Source organism: Sarcophilus harrisii, chromosome 4, assembly GCF_902635505.1.
Source record: "Sarcophilus harrisii chromosome 4, mSarHar1.11, whole genome shotgun sequence".
NCBI lineage: Eukaryota > Metazoa > Chordata > Mammalia > Dasyuromorphia > Dasyuridae > Sarcophilus > Sarcophilus harrisii.
In genome coordinates, this window is record NC_045429.1 from 70372309 (window position 1) to 70385908 (window position 13600).

Here is a 13600-nt window from a genome sequence, read left to right on the forward strand (position 1 = left end):
TGCAGTGCCTATCCAAGATTCTAATGTATTAATACTAATGGGCTAATTCCATAGACTACCCACACAACTGTGTGTGATAGTTTGGGCATTACATATTTTCATCTTTTTTTTTTAAATGACACAATTAAAACAATATCATCAAGGCCTCTTTCTACAAAGATCATTTGCTATGGTGTCAGAAGAACTGGATTCACCTTGCAGTTTAGCTTCCTAGCTTCATGACCTTAGCTAAGTAAATCATTTAATCTAGCTGAGCCTCAATGAAAGAGTTGGATTAAATGGTCTTTTAGGTCTTTTTTTTAACTCTAAATCTCTGATCCTTATGATTTGCAAACAGGAGTATCTAAAAGACCTTTCCATCTATTGGAAATTCCTATTCCATTTATGAGGTAGTTAGGTGGAGCTTGATTGACTGGAAGACAGGAACACTGATTTTCCTGAGTTAAACCTGGTCTCAGACACTTACTAGCTGATAAGTCACTTGACCCTGTTTGCCTCAGTTTCCTCAGATGTAAAATTAATTGGCAGCAAACCAGTCCAGTATCTTTATCAACAAAACTCTCAAATGGAGTCATGGGGAATCTGATACAACTGAAGAACAACAACAAATTCCATTTATATTCTGCAGAGGATCTCCTTCATGATGCTATTAAATATCTTTGGCAAGCTTTCCCCTCCCTTTTTATGCTTTGTCTGTTAACCTATAATCAGACCTGTTGAACAAAATTCCTTGAGGTTGTATCTATCAAAGAATCTTGTATGAAAAAAGAGAGAAGAGGAGTTGTATGAAAAAAGAGAGAGGAGGCTCACGTGTTGAAACATGTGTATGGAGAGACAGTCTAGGTGAGAAAGTATTTACCAAGTCCAATAAGGAATAGAGGCAAATTGAAACAGTGGGATTTATGGGAAGAAACAATCAAAAATCTGTTTCTAGAGTGATCATCAACACAATCAGTAGTAAGGTTGTTCAAAATTGGAGACTTAGCCAGAGGCAAGAATATCTAGTGATAAAATAACAACTAACCCAGAAATGTTTCTGATTGACCATTACCATGGAATTAGACCTTCAGAGTTTCAGCCTTGCCTACCATTAAGAATTGTAATCTGCTTGGTTTGGGGATTTGGCCTGAGTGGTAACTGCTTAGAATGAAGGATGAGTCGATCAATACTCATCTCAGCCTTCTATATCTATCTGGTCCCAGACCTCCAGGTCATGCTTCATCTCATCCATACATCCACAGTATACTAGAACTTAGGTAAGCATTTGACTATGTAACTTGCCAGCATGGGTACATCTGTCTCAACCTCCCACAAATACACCTCTGCTTTTCACATTTTTACAAGGGAATAATAATCAAATCAATATTGCTATAAGGAAGAAAAGATATGATTCTCCTTCAGCTAAACTAATATAATCACAGAAAATAGTGACACATGGTAAAATTTCAAAAATGTGAAGATGTATTACAATATGGTTCATATCCTACCATCTTTTTATGAAATGTGAACCTCTGTTATTGAGTCAAACAGAAACAATTGATTGACTATGACTTCCCAATTGTGACTTAAAACAGTTGAAAGAATTTCATGGATTGACTCATGAAGGGTTTGCTGTCTAAGGGTATAAAAGCTCCTGTTTGGGGATAAAGAAAAAGCTCCAGATCAGAGGATCCCAGTTTAAAAGTTGGAATCAAGTCATTGAGAAGAAATCATTTATAGGGTGGAATAGGAGAAGAGAGCTTTTCTTTCTCTTTCTTCCCTCACTCACTCTTCCAATTGAGTACATTATCAAAGAAATCTATAGAAAATAACACATTCAAACAGGATCAGAGAAATACACACTAGAGACAAATACAAACAGCAGATGTGGAGAGACCTGAGGGAGAAAAGAGTTTTCCTTCTCTCTGGAAAGGAAAATGTTATCTATGGCCTTAAGAAAGGACTTCTAGTAATCAAGAATTATGAATTTACCCTTGGGTAAAGGAATGAAAGAGTAATGAAATCTAAAGGGCCCATAACCCTATCCCCAATCCCTGTTATAGCCTAATTCAGGGATCATAACCTTGGGTCAGCAGACTCCAAGATGTCAGTGGAGGGACTTGAGAATTTCCAAGAACTGTGATGGGAAATTAATTACTTTTTTAGTTTCATTCATTCATTCAATTAAGTTTAGTATTTTCTATAATTTTGAATGTAGGCAATAATAATATTTAGGGATCCAGAATCTTCACCAAAAGGTCTATGACACAAAAAGTTTAAGTACCCTTGGTCTAGACTAAACTTCCTTTTCATGAACATCATTTTCATCTGAACTAAACAAAGGAATATTAAACACAATTATACTAACACCCACACAGATTTTTCAGTATAGAAATACATTAACTCAACATGGACAGAGAAAGGGCAGGCCCAAGGGAGGGAGGGTGAGAGATCTAACAGAGATGGCAGAGTGGGTAACAGAATAACCATAAGCAAAATAGCTGGAGACAGGAAAATGAAGAAAGGATTAAATAAAAGGAGAAAGAGTAAAAAACCTGAGATTGGGAGTAATTCAGAGGGAAAAAAAGTACCACAACATAGAGAAAACATTTCATTTATAGATCAAAAATGTCAGCCAAGGTCCCTTTCTTTTATTACCTTCTTATTTATAAAGGAGTGGGGAGTAAAAAGAAGAAGAAATACAAGACGATAGGATGGAAAGAACTGCACATTTGACAATAATAACCATGAATGTGAATTGGATAAACTCAGTAACAAAAAAAAGAAAAGAACAACAGAATAGAATAGGAAGCACAATCCAACAATATGTTCTTTATAAAAAACAAAAACAAAAACAAAAAAACAAGCACTTGAAACCTAAAGTTTCACACTGAATTAAAATGAGGGGTTAGAATTCAATATATTATGCTTTTGCTGAACTTATAAAAGCAGATCTAGCAAACATGATCTCAGACAAAGCTATAGTAAATATAGTCATGATAAAATATGATTGGGGAAATTATATTATGTTTAAAAGACATCATAGAACTAGCATAGCATCAAAATATTTAAAGGGAAAGTTAATTGAATTGGAGGAAATAGATATTAGAACTTTAATAATGGAGAGCTTGTTCTACAACTTTTAGACTTGGACAAATGTAATCAAAAGGTAGGGAAGAAATTAAGGATCTGAACAACTTTAGAAAAATTAGAGATAATATCCTCTGTTAATCACTGAATGGGAATAGAAATAAATTGATGTACCACTCAGTTGTGCATAGAAATTTTAAAAAGTGACCACATGTTGAGGTATAAAGACTTTTCAAAAAATTCAGAAAAGCAGAAGTATTACCCATATCATTTAGATCATTAAACAGAAAAATGAAACTAGTTGCTATTTTTAAAAAAACAAACCTAATACAGTACATAAACAGCTAATCTTTTTTTTAAAGGGAGGAAAAATTTTAAAAGAACTTACACCAATGGAATAGGAAATAAAGGAAATACGAAAAGCTGTTTTTTCTAATTACACGCTAGCAAACCAGTAGCTTAGAAAGTGAGAGAATACTTACAAAAATATAAAACACCTGGATGAGTATGAGAACTTGACTGCTTAAATAATCCAATATTAAGGAAAACAAAAATAAAAACATAAACCTAAGGTAACTCTCACGGTTTGAGACTCTAGTACCATATGGAATTTATAAGTGAATTCTATCAGGCATTCAAAGAACAATTAATTCCAACATTACATAAACTGTTTGCAATAATAAGAAAAGAAGAAACACCCAATGTTTTGCTATGATATAAATATGGTCTTGATGCCTAAATCAGGGGGAGACAAAGCAAAGAAACTACAGACCAATATCTCTAATGAATGTTGAAGTGAAATTTTTATGTATTAATAAATGGGCTAAAACAATTTCTTATGCCCTCTATGAATTTATACCAGGAAGGCAAAGTTGGTTCAATCCAAGAAACACTAAAAATATAATATAGATATAATAAATTATATATGTCAGGCACTATGATAAAGTATTAAGCTGTTATCTGTCTTGTTCTAGACACTCTTGCTTTCTTTAATACAGCCTAATATTTCATTAGCTTTTTAGGTTGCTATACCACTGTTGACTCTAGTCTACTCAAACTGTGTTTTCCTTTTTTTTTTTTTTTCTTTTTTACTATATAAATGAGTTATTATTGTGGGAGATAAAGATTAAGACATGATCCCTGTCTCTCCTCCCAGAGCTTACATTTTAGGAATCATACATCAAACTCTTCTTTCCCAAGGATTAATCCTGTTAGGTATAATCACAATTCAATCTGAGTGATCTTTATTTATATAATTGACAGTTAGGACTAATGTCTTATTACACAGTGAAACACAATCTAGGACACTTGATTGCAGGTATGCTCAGAGTTATAAATCTCCCTCCTGCATCTCAGAATTTATCCTCTCTGTGGCAATTTTGCTCCAATAGTACCAGGGGATATTGTTTATAAAGCATCATTCTCCCACAATCCCAACTTTAGTATTTTAAAACACTGTTGTTTGGAGGCAGGTGAGTCAAGGGCTTATAGAGAAGCACTAGGACAAATCCTGTAACTCTGGAAATCTGTTAATTCCATTCATTTATTTCCTATCCTATTTCCTCTGTTCCCTGAAGGCTGAGTCTACAGGGCTTAAAGCAGGGGTTGAAAAACAGAGTAAAGTGGGAAGAAGGGGCAAAGAGTCCCCACCAGCCTTCTTAGGAAAGAAACAAGTCCTTTCTAATGCCTAAATACACCCCTTCAAATTTATTCCATATGCAAATAGACTCATACATATCCTGCATTTCCCTTCTTAGATGGCTGCAAAATACTTAAACTTGTCCTTTACAGAGTGGAGGCAAATTCTAAGTGATCTTTACTGGAGAGAGAAATCCTGTGCCTTGGGTATTTTTAAGCTTTTCCTGTCTTTCAATCATTCATCATCCTCTTCAGATAATATCCTTTCCTTTAGGCGTTCTCATCATTTGTCTAAGTATTCCCTCAGGTATTTAAATTGCCCCAACTATTCTGGCCACAAGTAATTGATGTTTAGTTTGAATTATGCCATTCTAATCCCAAACAACTTCAGGATTCATGACTTATTGGGAGTCAACACATTGACTTCATTGTCATCTGGTTATCAGAGGTCAGCATCATTACATCTGTCTTGATGATCCACAAGAAAGGAGGCCCCATTGAATGGGGAAAATATTCCAAAAGGCCTGTCTCCACCCTGATAGTGAATATTGTTGCTTTATTATTAGCCATGATAAAATCCATTTTTGTGCATTTATTGAGCCATTAATTTTGTTTACTTTATTCTTAATTCTATTGGTGAAGAAGAGACTAACCTCACCTCTCAACTTCTTGCCCAACTGATACAGATTATCTTTAAGTGGAAGCCACTATTATAAGCTTTTTGTCATAGAAAATTTGGCTGAGTTTTCCAAGTACTTCATGTATTCTTCAATTAGTTATTCCTCATGTTTGCTATAGAAAAGATAGTTATTTTTTGCATGTTCACATTTTTATGTAGCTCTTCTATTGGGTTTTTGAATTCTATTTGAATTCTAAGCCCTTTTTGGCAATCTTTGTTAAGGAAATCCTTGTCATTTGGAATGATGCTTCCAGTATCTGCTTCCTCAGGTTCTATCTATGAGGATGAGTCCCTAGGATTGGATATCTCAGGGTGTCCATCTAAAGTGACTGTGTCATTATACTACACTCTCTCAATCTTGTTTTGTAATTAAATCTTTTTGTAGGTTTGAAAGGTGAACTCCAATGTATTTCCTCTTTATATACTCAGTGATAAATTTCTGGTTTGGGACCCTGAACATGAATTCAACCATTTTATTAATTACCAAAATTTTCATGTTGTGTATGTATTAAATAGTAGATGGACTTAAAATTTAGAAAACCTGAACTCAAATTAAATATCTGATATTGTAATGCCAGTGTTATGCCAAAGTCCCCTTTTAATGGGATGACCCAGTTCCTCCAATTGTCCTATTTCGTATTCTGCCTTAGGTTATAACTGTCCCCGCTTAATGTTTGAGATAAAGGTTTTATAGACATTCCTTAATGTTTGACAAGATAAAGGTTTATCCATTTCAGATGTCATTAGAATATCAGTAATGTCATTGTTCTTGTTATTCCATAAAAAGCTTGCTGCCCCATACTTGGGGCTAGACTCTTTGAGATGATAGTCTCATCTAGCCCTGGGATCAACATGGATGCATTGGTCCCAGTATTTCTCTCCATTTAATAAATTATTGAATTGGTCTCTAATCTCTGTCTTGTTCAGTTTCTTCGGCATTACAAGAGAAACTGAGGCAAGATAGAGATTAGAGAGATTTAATAATTTATTTAAAAGGGAGAGATTTACTGGGACCAAATGGATCCATGGTTTGGTCCCAGGGATGAATGAGACTGTCATCTCCAAGAATCCACACACAATGTGAGTTTTCAATGACATATATACACGTGGCTCAGACTCAGGGGATAGAGCAAGGCAAGGGTGGAGTCAGGGTGCTGAGAGCAGGAATGGGACTCTGACCATCTGATTCTGACAGGGTGAGGGGAGGTAGGTGGGATATCTGATCATTAGGATTACAGAATTGGGAGAGGCACTGATGATGCCTAAGATAGAAGGTCTTTCTCCTTATCTGGATCATCATGATTAGAAGGAGGGGGTGGTTGAGCAGAACAATTAGGGAAACCAAGGCAGGACTGGGTCAGGATAATTAGGGAAACTGATTCAGGACAATAAAAGCAAACTGTGGCATAACTATTTTTATTAGACGTAGGATCTGTGCAAATCACTTTCTGAGATTCATTTTTTACCTATAAATGGAGATAATAATAGCAGTACATACTAGCAGTACCTACCTCAAGTTTTGTGAGGCTTAAGAGGCTTTTACTATTTAAAGAGCTTTGAAAGCTTTTGACTCTATTCTTTTTAAAACAATAAGTGTAAATATTATTATTACCACGAATATCCCAACAACATTAACAGCTTTGTAGCTCAGAAGGCTTTCTACTTACCTTTATTTCCTTCCTACTGTACCACATTCCCCATTACAGTCTCAAAAGAGTTTGACTAGATGAAGTGAGACTACAGATGTGAAAGGAAAGCCATACTAATACAGTGATGCATAATAGATTTGACTTTCAAACTCTGAGACAGGAGGAAGGCACAAATACAGAGGTATATGGCATAAGGGAAGGGAAGAAGCAAGAATTAAGAAAGAGCTAAAGAACCCTAATTAAATATCAGATTCCTTCTCTGCTTCAAGCTGGCAGCCCAAAAAGGGGGCAGCCCAGCTGTGGCTCAGGGCTGATGATCTAATGTAGCTTCTTATCTCCATGTCATAGAAAAAATTCTTATTGGGAGATGGATACCTCAAGAGAAATGCTTGATAGGAATATAACAGGGCTCACAATATTAGATAGCCTTCTCCTTCTGCCTTTCTCTTTTAAAAAATTATTTTATTTGAAAAAAACAGAGTAAAAAACCAAAAAACAGAAAAAAAATACAAAGCAAAATAAAGCAAAACAAAAAAGAACATTGTCATATGCCCAGCAAAACATCAGGGAAGATTTAAAATATATAACAAATTACTACATCAAGAAAGCTAGAAGAAATTATATTTACATATGTCCATTTTTCTTTACTTCCATGTAAATTTTTCTTTGATTCTCTGCTGAGCACCGTATTTACTTTATTCTTTTCCCCCATTTTACCCCACTCAACTGTCAAACTAGTTACAGTTGAACAAGATGAGGTGAGATCTTTCAAGACAGTTGTGAAAATTGAGTAAGGCTTCATCTATTTCAGAGTTGGAGAAGGCCTGAAGGACTTTAAGCATCAAGTCAAGGGCATACTTAAGTCCCCTCCCTGCTATCCCCTAAGGGCATACTTAAGTCCCCTTGTTATGGGCAACTATGTACTTATTGGTCAAGTTCAATTTCTTGGGTAGTTCCCCAGTTTAGAATGTAAGATCCTCAGCCAATAAGGATGAGAGTCAGTGGTGGGAGGGGGTATTTGCGTTAGGGATAAAAAGTGTTGACCCTGCCCCTTACGGCGATTCCTCTCTTCGATTGTCTGCTCCATGGGTGGGACGTATAATAAACTTCGCTTTGCTTCTAGATATTTCTCCAGCTTTTTTTATTAAATGCTGTCTGAACCACACACAGTTAAGAAGAGATATATTTATCTATACATATATAGATACATACCTACATACATACACAGCCATATCCACACCTATCCCACATATACACATGTCCTTACTATCCCTGCTGTCTCCTTAAATTCTGCTCCACAACTCTCTTATTAGTTAACTTTCCCCCACCTAAGGATCCCTTCCTTGTCTTCTTCCTCAGCCTTTGCTTCTCCATCCACCCATTCCTCCCCCCATTATTTCTTTATAGATTTTGGAGAGTGCTGGGGCCTTCATGGTATATATATATAGTGTTGCCTATCTGAACTCATTCCTGACATGAGTAGGTTTTCAGAACTATGAGCCATTTTCCCCTCTCTAATGCCTCTGTGTCTTCTTCCTCTGCACCTCATTTATATAAGATAATTGCTATTTTTACCTTAACTCTGCCAGTCTTTCTTTTGAGCTATCCTGTTGTTGAAGTGAATCTTAAACATATAGTATACATTTTCCCATGTAAAAAACATAAACAATCTGTCCATATTAATTTCTTTAAAATTGATCTTTCATATTTGTTCTTATATGTTAAATTTTCTGTTAAGTTCAGGTTTAGATGATAGAAAGTCCTGAAAAATCTGCAAGTTCATTGAATGTCCATTTTTTCTCATTCAAAATTATAGATAATTTTGCAATGATATTTTGGGTCTCATACTTAGTTCTTTTGATTGTAAGTAGATATGATTCCAGGACCTGTCATCTTTTAGTGTAGCTGCTGCTAAGTCTTGTATGATTCTATTGTAGCTCCAGTGTATTTTAATTGGTTTTTTGTTTGTTAGTTTCTTGCAAAATTTTCCCTTTGATCTGGAGGCTTCAAAAAACACACAAAAAATGTGTTTTCCACAAAGGATTTTCTTGCAAAAATTTTTCTTTGATCTGAAGGTTTCAAAAAACACAAAAAATTGTGTTTTCCATGAAGCATCTTTTTGAAGTGGTGATCAATGGATTTTTCTATTTCTTCTTTCCCTTCATGTTCTACCATTCCAGGACAATCTTCTTGGATTATTTATTGCATTATTGCATAAAAGTTCTCTTTTTGGTCACAAATTTCTGGCAGGCCAATTGTGTTTTCTTTTCTTGATCTGTTCTCCAGATCTGTCATTTTTTCTTATAAGACATTTCACATTCTGTTTTCTTTTCTCATTCTTTATAATCTGTTTTGCTATTTCTTGGTCTCTCATAGATTCACTGGATTCTTCTTGCCCAATTCTAATTTTCAATGAATTACTTTCATCTTTGAAACGATGTCCCTCCTTTTTTAGTTGGTTAACTTTTTTTTTCATTAAGTTTCTTGTTTTTCTTGGATGGTCATTATTTATTTATCTATTGTTTGTTTTAGTTTTTCCTCAATATCTCTCATTTGATTTTTGAATTCTATACATTCTCCCTGGGCAGGGAACCATTTCATGTTGCTCTTTGGGGTAGAAGCTTTTTTAACTAAAGTGTCCTCCTCTGAAGATGAACCCTGGTCTTCCCTGTTCCTATATTATGTTTCAATGGTGGAATTCTTTCTTCTTTGCCAATTGTTTTTTTTTTTTTTTAATATGCAAACATTAGTGTAAGGATAGGGGGACTGTGGCTCAAGCTTTCTTTCAGCTCTTCATTCTGACCAGGAACCTCAGATCAAGACCTGTCAGCTCTACTCCTGTCCCATTGCTTTTGCACTCACCAGGTACTTCTTCATTCTTGCCCAGTGCTGCGCCTGAGCAGCACAGCTGGGTTTGGAATTCCCAATCAGCCAAGATTCACTTAATCTTCCCCAGACTCAAACCCAACTTGACAAATATTCCAGGAGGTGAAAGTCTCTGGTTCCTGCTGAGGATCCAGCTACACCTAGCTAGCTGGAGGGGTCCCCATTTAAGTTTCTGTCACAAGCCTGGAGGTGTTTGCACTTTGCATGGGTTAATTGGAAGCCCAGGGTCTATCTTAATATCTTCTCAGGTTGTATTAAGAGGACCCCTTTTCTGCCCCAAGTCTTCTTGATTTTTACCTCTGTGTGCAACCTGAGGCACAAATTTGTTCTATTTGTGGGGGAAATCTGCAGAGCTTGAAATTTACCAACCTGTTCTTGTTGAGGTGTGAGAGATGAGGTGTGAGAGATACCCTAATAACAATGGAGTCTCCAGGCAGGATTTTGCAAAAGAATTCATAGTCCTGATGTGCAGTCGAGTTTTTTGGCAAAAAAAAAAAAAAAAAAAAAAGTTTATTATATTGAGAAGCAACTTCCCAGAGGGCTAGTTCCAAATAGGAATTTAGCAAAGGTAAGTTTTTGGCAAAGATGGGTTCACACTGAGAAACAACTTCCAAGTGGGCCAAATCCTTAGCAAAAGTTTGGGGTACAGCCTTTGATTATATTAGGTTTGTATGATTTGGGGCTAGGGAACTATTAAAGGCTAATTTTCAATTCAATAAAGGGTGGTGATTATTTCCCAGACCAAAGTGATAATCAGATCAATTGGAGATGGGCAATTCCTATGGGCAATCAGGTAGCTTTTCCAAGGAAGATTCAAGTGGGTGGGGATCATTTCCAGGAATTTTCCCAGGCCAGGTGGCCCACCTTCTACAAAGATCAGGGGACACAGGGGACACTGACATCTTCCTAGAATAATCCTGCCCATCATTATTTCGGACCTCATTACTCAACTGAAACTACTCTCTCCAAAATTACTAATGATCTTAATTGTCAAATACAAAATTTTCCTCAGTCTTCACCTTTGTTACCTTTTTGCTGAATTTAACCATGTTACGCACCACTTACTGAATTTTCACTTCTCTGGGTTTTCACAATACTAATCTTTCCTGGTTCTCTTCCTACATGTCTGATTTCTCTATTGTGCTCCCTACCCACACAATTCCTGGACCTCCTCCTCTTCCTCTTCCTCCTCTTCCTTCTCTTCCTCCTTTTCTTCTTCTAAAAATTTTCTATCTATATGGATGAAACACAGATCTATAGATCCAGTTCCCTAACAACTATCTATTGGCCATTTTAAATTAGATGTCCTTGAGACATTTAAAACTCAATATTCCTGAAAGAAGACTTATATCTTCTGTTATAAAGACCCCACATTCTTCTCATATTCCAGACTCATATCATATCGTCTATTCAACACTCTTATCTTGAGTCACATATCCAGTCAGTTGCCAAATCTTATCATTTTACTTATGAAAATATCTGATTCTTCCCTCTAGTTACACAACTATATCCTTTACTCTCTTTAATCCATTCTCTACAAATCTGTCAAAATTACTTCCTTAAATGCATATCTCCCCATGTAACTCCCCTCCTCAATAAATTCCATTGGCTCTCTGTGAAACCTAGGAACATATATCCATTTTTTGTTTGGATTTTAAAACTCTTTACATCCTTTCCTCAACTTTTCTTTCCAGCTTAGTTATACATTATTTCCCTTTCTGTACTCTACAATCTTGCAAACTGTCTTCTCTTTGTTCTTCACTTAATGCATTTCATCTCTTTTTTTGTGTGCTTTGTTTTTCTGTTCCCTCTGTCACATGTACTCCCTCCTCACCTCTGCCTCCTAATAGCCCTCTCTTTGTGGAAGACACAGCTCAACAATATGCAAACATGTATTAAGTACTGATTGTATTACATTTGATGATCACAAAAAAGTAAATATGAAAGACTTGATTGTTATAGTTGCAATAGAATATGTTAGTTCACTGAAAGAATATAAATAGGAGTGACCAGAGTAAAAATTGGATTCATCATATAAGATATCCTTAGTGGATGTTTTTAAATAGGGAGTTGACATGACCAAAGTTGTATATTAGGAAGATCATACTCATCTATCAGTTGCTTATTATCTTAATGGAAGCCAGTTTGCATGTTTTTTTTTAAATTTTTATTTATTTTTAATTTAGGGAATAAAACAAATATTTCCATAACAGTGTAATTAAAGAAATATAGTTGCCCATAAAACTGCAAATCTATTACATACAGCTTGCAACTCATTTTAAATATATAATAAAGTTATCATGTAAATTTCTTTTTTTCCTCCCCCATAAGATAGCTACCACTAGAACAAATATGTAAACATATATAACAAATACACACAAATATATGTAAAATCATTCTTTACATACTTTCATTTATCACTTCTTTCTCTGGATACAGAGAGTGTCTTGCTTCATATGTCCTTTTTGGTTAATTTGGGTATTTATAATAAACAAAATAACATGCATATTTTTTTTTTAAAAGAGCTTGTGGGGTGAAGGGGGAGGAAAGTATTTCAAATGGGAGCAAGACATGTTCAAACATAGCTGTTTGGCATCTTTTTTCTCTTTCTACCACTTCAACCATTCCTCTCAGTGATCGTCCTTAACTCATAAATATCAATAAAACTCAGCTTAACTTTCTTGTTCACAGGGAATTTGCCAAAGAAAGAGAGAGAGTGGAGAACCGTAGAGCCTTTATGAAACTGCGGAGACAGCAACAAATCGAACGAGAGTTGAATGGGTATCGTGCTTGGATAGACAAAGCAGGTAAGAACCGCTAGACTTTAGAAATTTGGGGAGTTTTACTTAGTCATTATTACTTACTTGCTATTTGCAGAATATAATATTACGTTCTAAAGAGAGGGGAAGTTTAGATATTACAAGTTCTCTGCCCTTATGGAATTCATAGTCCAAAAGGATATGATTAATTTCATTAAAAGAGTTCAGAGTTGGAAGAGTCACATATCAGTGAGACCATTGTTACTTTGTCTTAAAATCAACACATTCTTGATCGACAGGAAACTATCAAATGTTGGATATTATCTCTTCAGGCTCCCTGGCACTACAATTGCTCCTTCCCTCTACAATTGGTAGCTCTGTCTCCCTATTGGTTCCATCAAACCAAAGGTGGTGGTGAACTTAGTTCTGGCCTGGACCCAGAAGCTAAGAGATAGGAGAGAAATAGGAGTGAGATTTTCATTTTTTTAAATTTTTTTTAGACAATTTATTTATTTATTTTTATAGCTTTTTATTTACAAGATATATGCATGGGTTATTTTTCAGCATTGACCCTTGCAAAACCTTCTGTTCCAATTTCCCCCTCTTCCCTCCACCCCTCCCCCAGATGGCAGGTAAATCAATACATGTTAAATATGTTAAAGTATATGTTAAATACAATATATGTATACATATCCATACAATTATTTTGCTGCACAAGAAGAATCGGACTTTGAAATAATGTACAATTAACCTGTGAAGAAAATCAAAAATGCAGGCAGACAAAAATAGAGGGATTGGGAATTCTATGTACTGTTTCACACTAGGAGTGAGATTTTCAAGAAAACTCTACACAATTTTTATATCTCACCCCATCTATGTTTTGTTCTACTTAGTAGCTTAGCAGCAAAGAAATTGGCTAG

The 13600-nt window shown here is 35.4% G+C and overlaps 1 protein-coding gene across 8 annotated transcripts in view; it reads left to right on the forward strand.

The window, feature by feature from the left end:
* CACNA1E (calcium voltage-gated channel subunit alpha1 E) overlaps positions 1 to 13600 on the forward strand; it is a 597321-nt gene that overhangs the window by 449455 nt on the left and 134266 nt on the right. For all 8 annotated transcript variants that reach the window (XM_031936988.1, XM_003767485.4, XM_031936990.1 and 5 more), the window contains exon 10: positions 12613 to 12728. In XM_031936988.1, coding sequence (XP_031792848.1) covers positions 12613 to 12728 — 116 coding nt within the window. The remainder of the gene's footprint in view (positions 1 to 12612; positions 12729 to 13600) is intronic.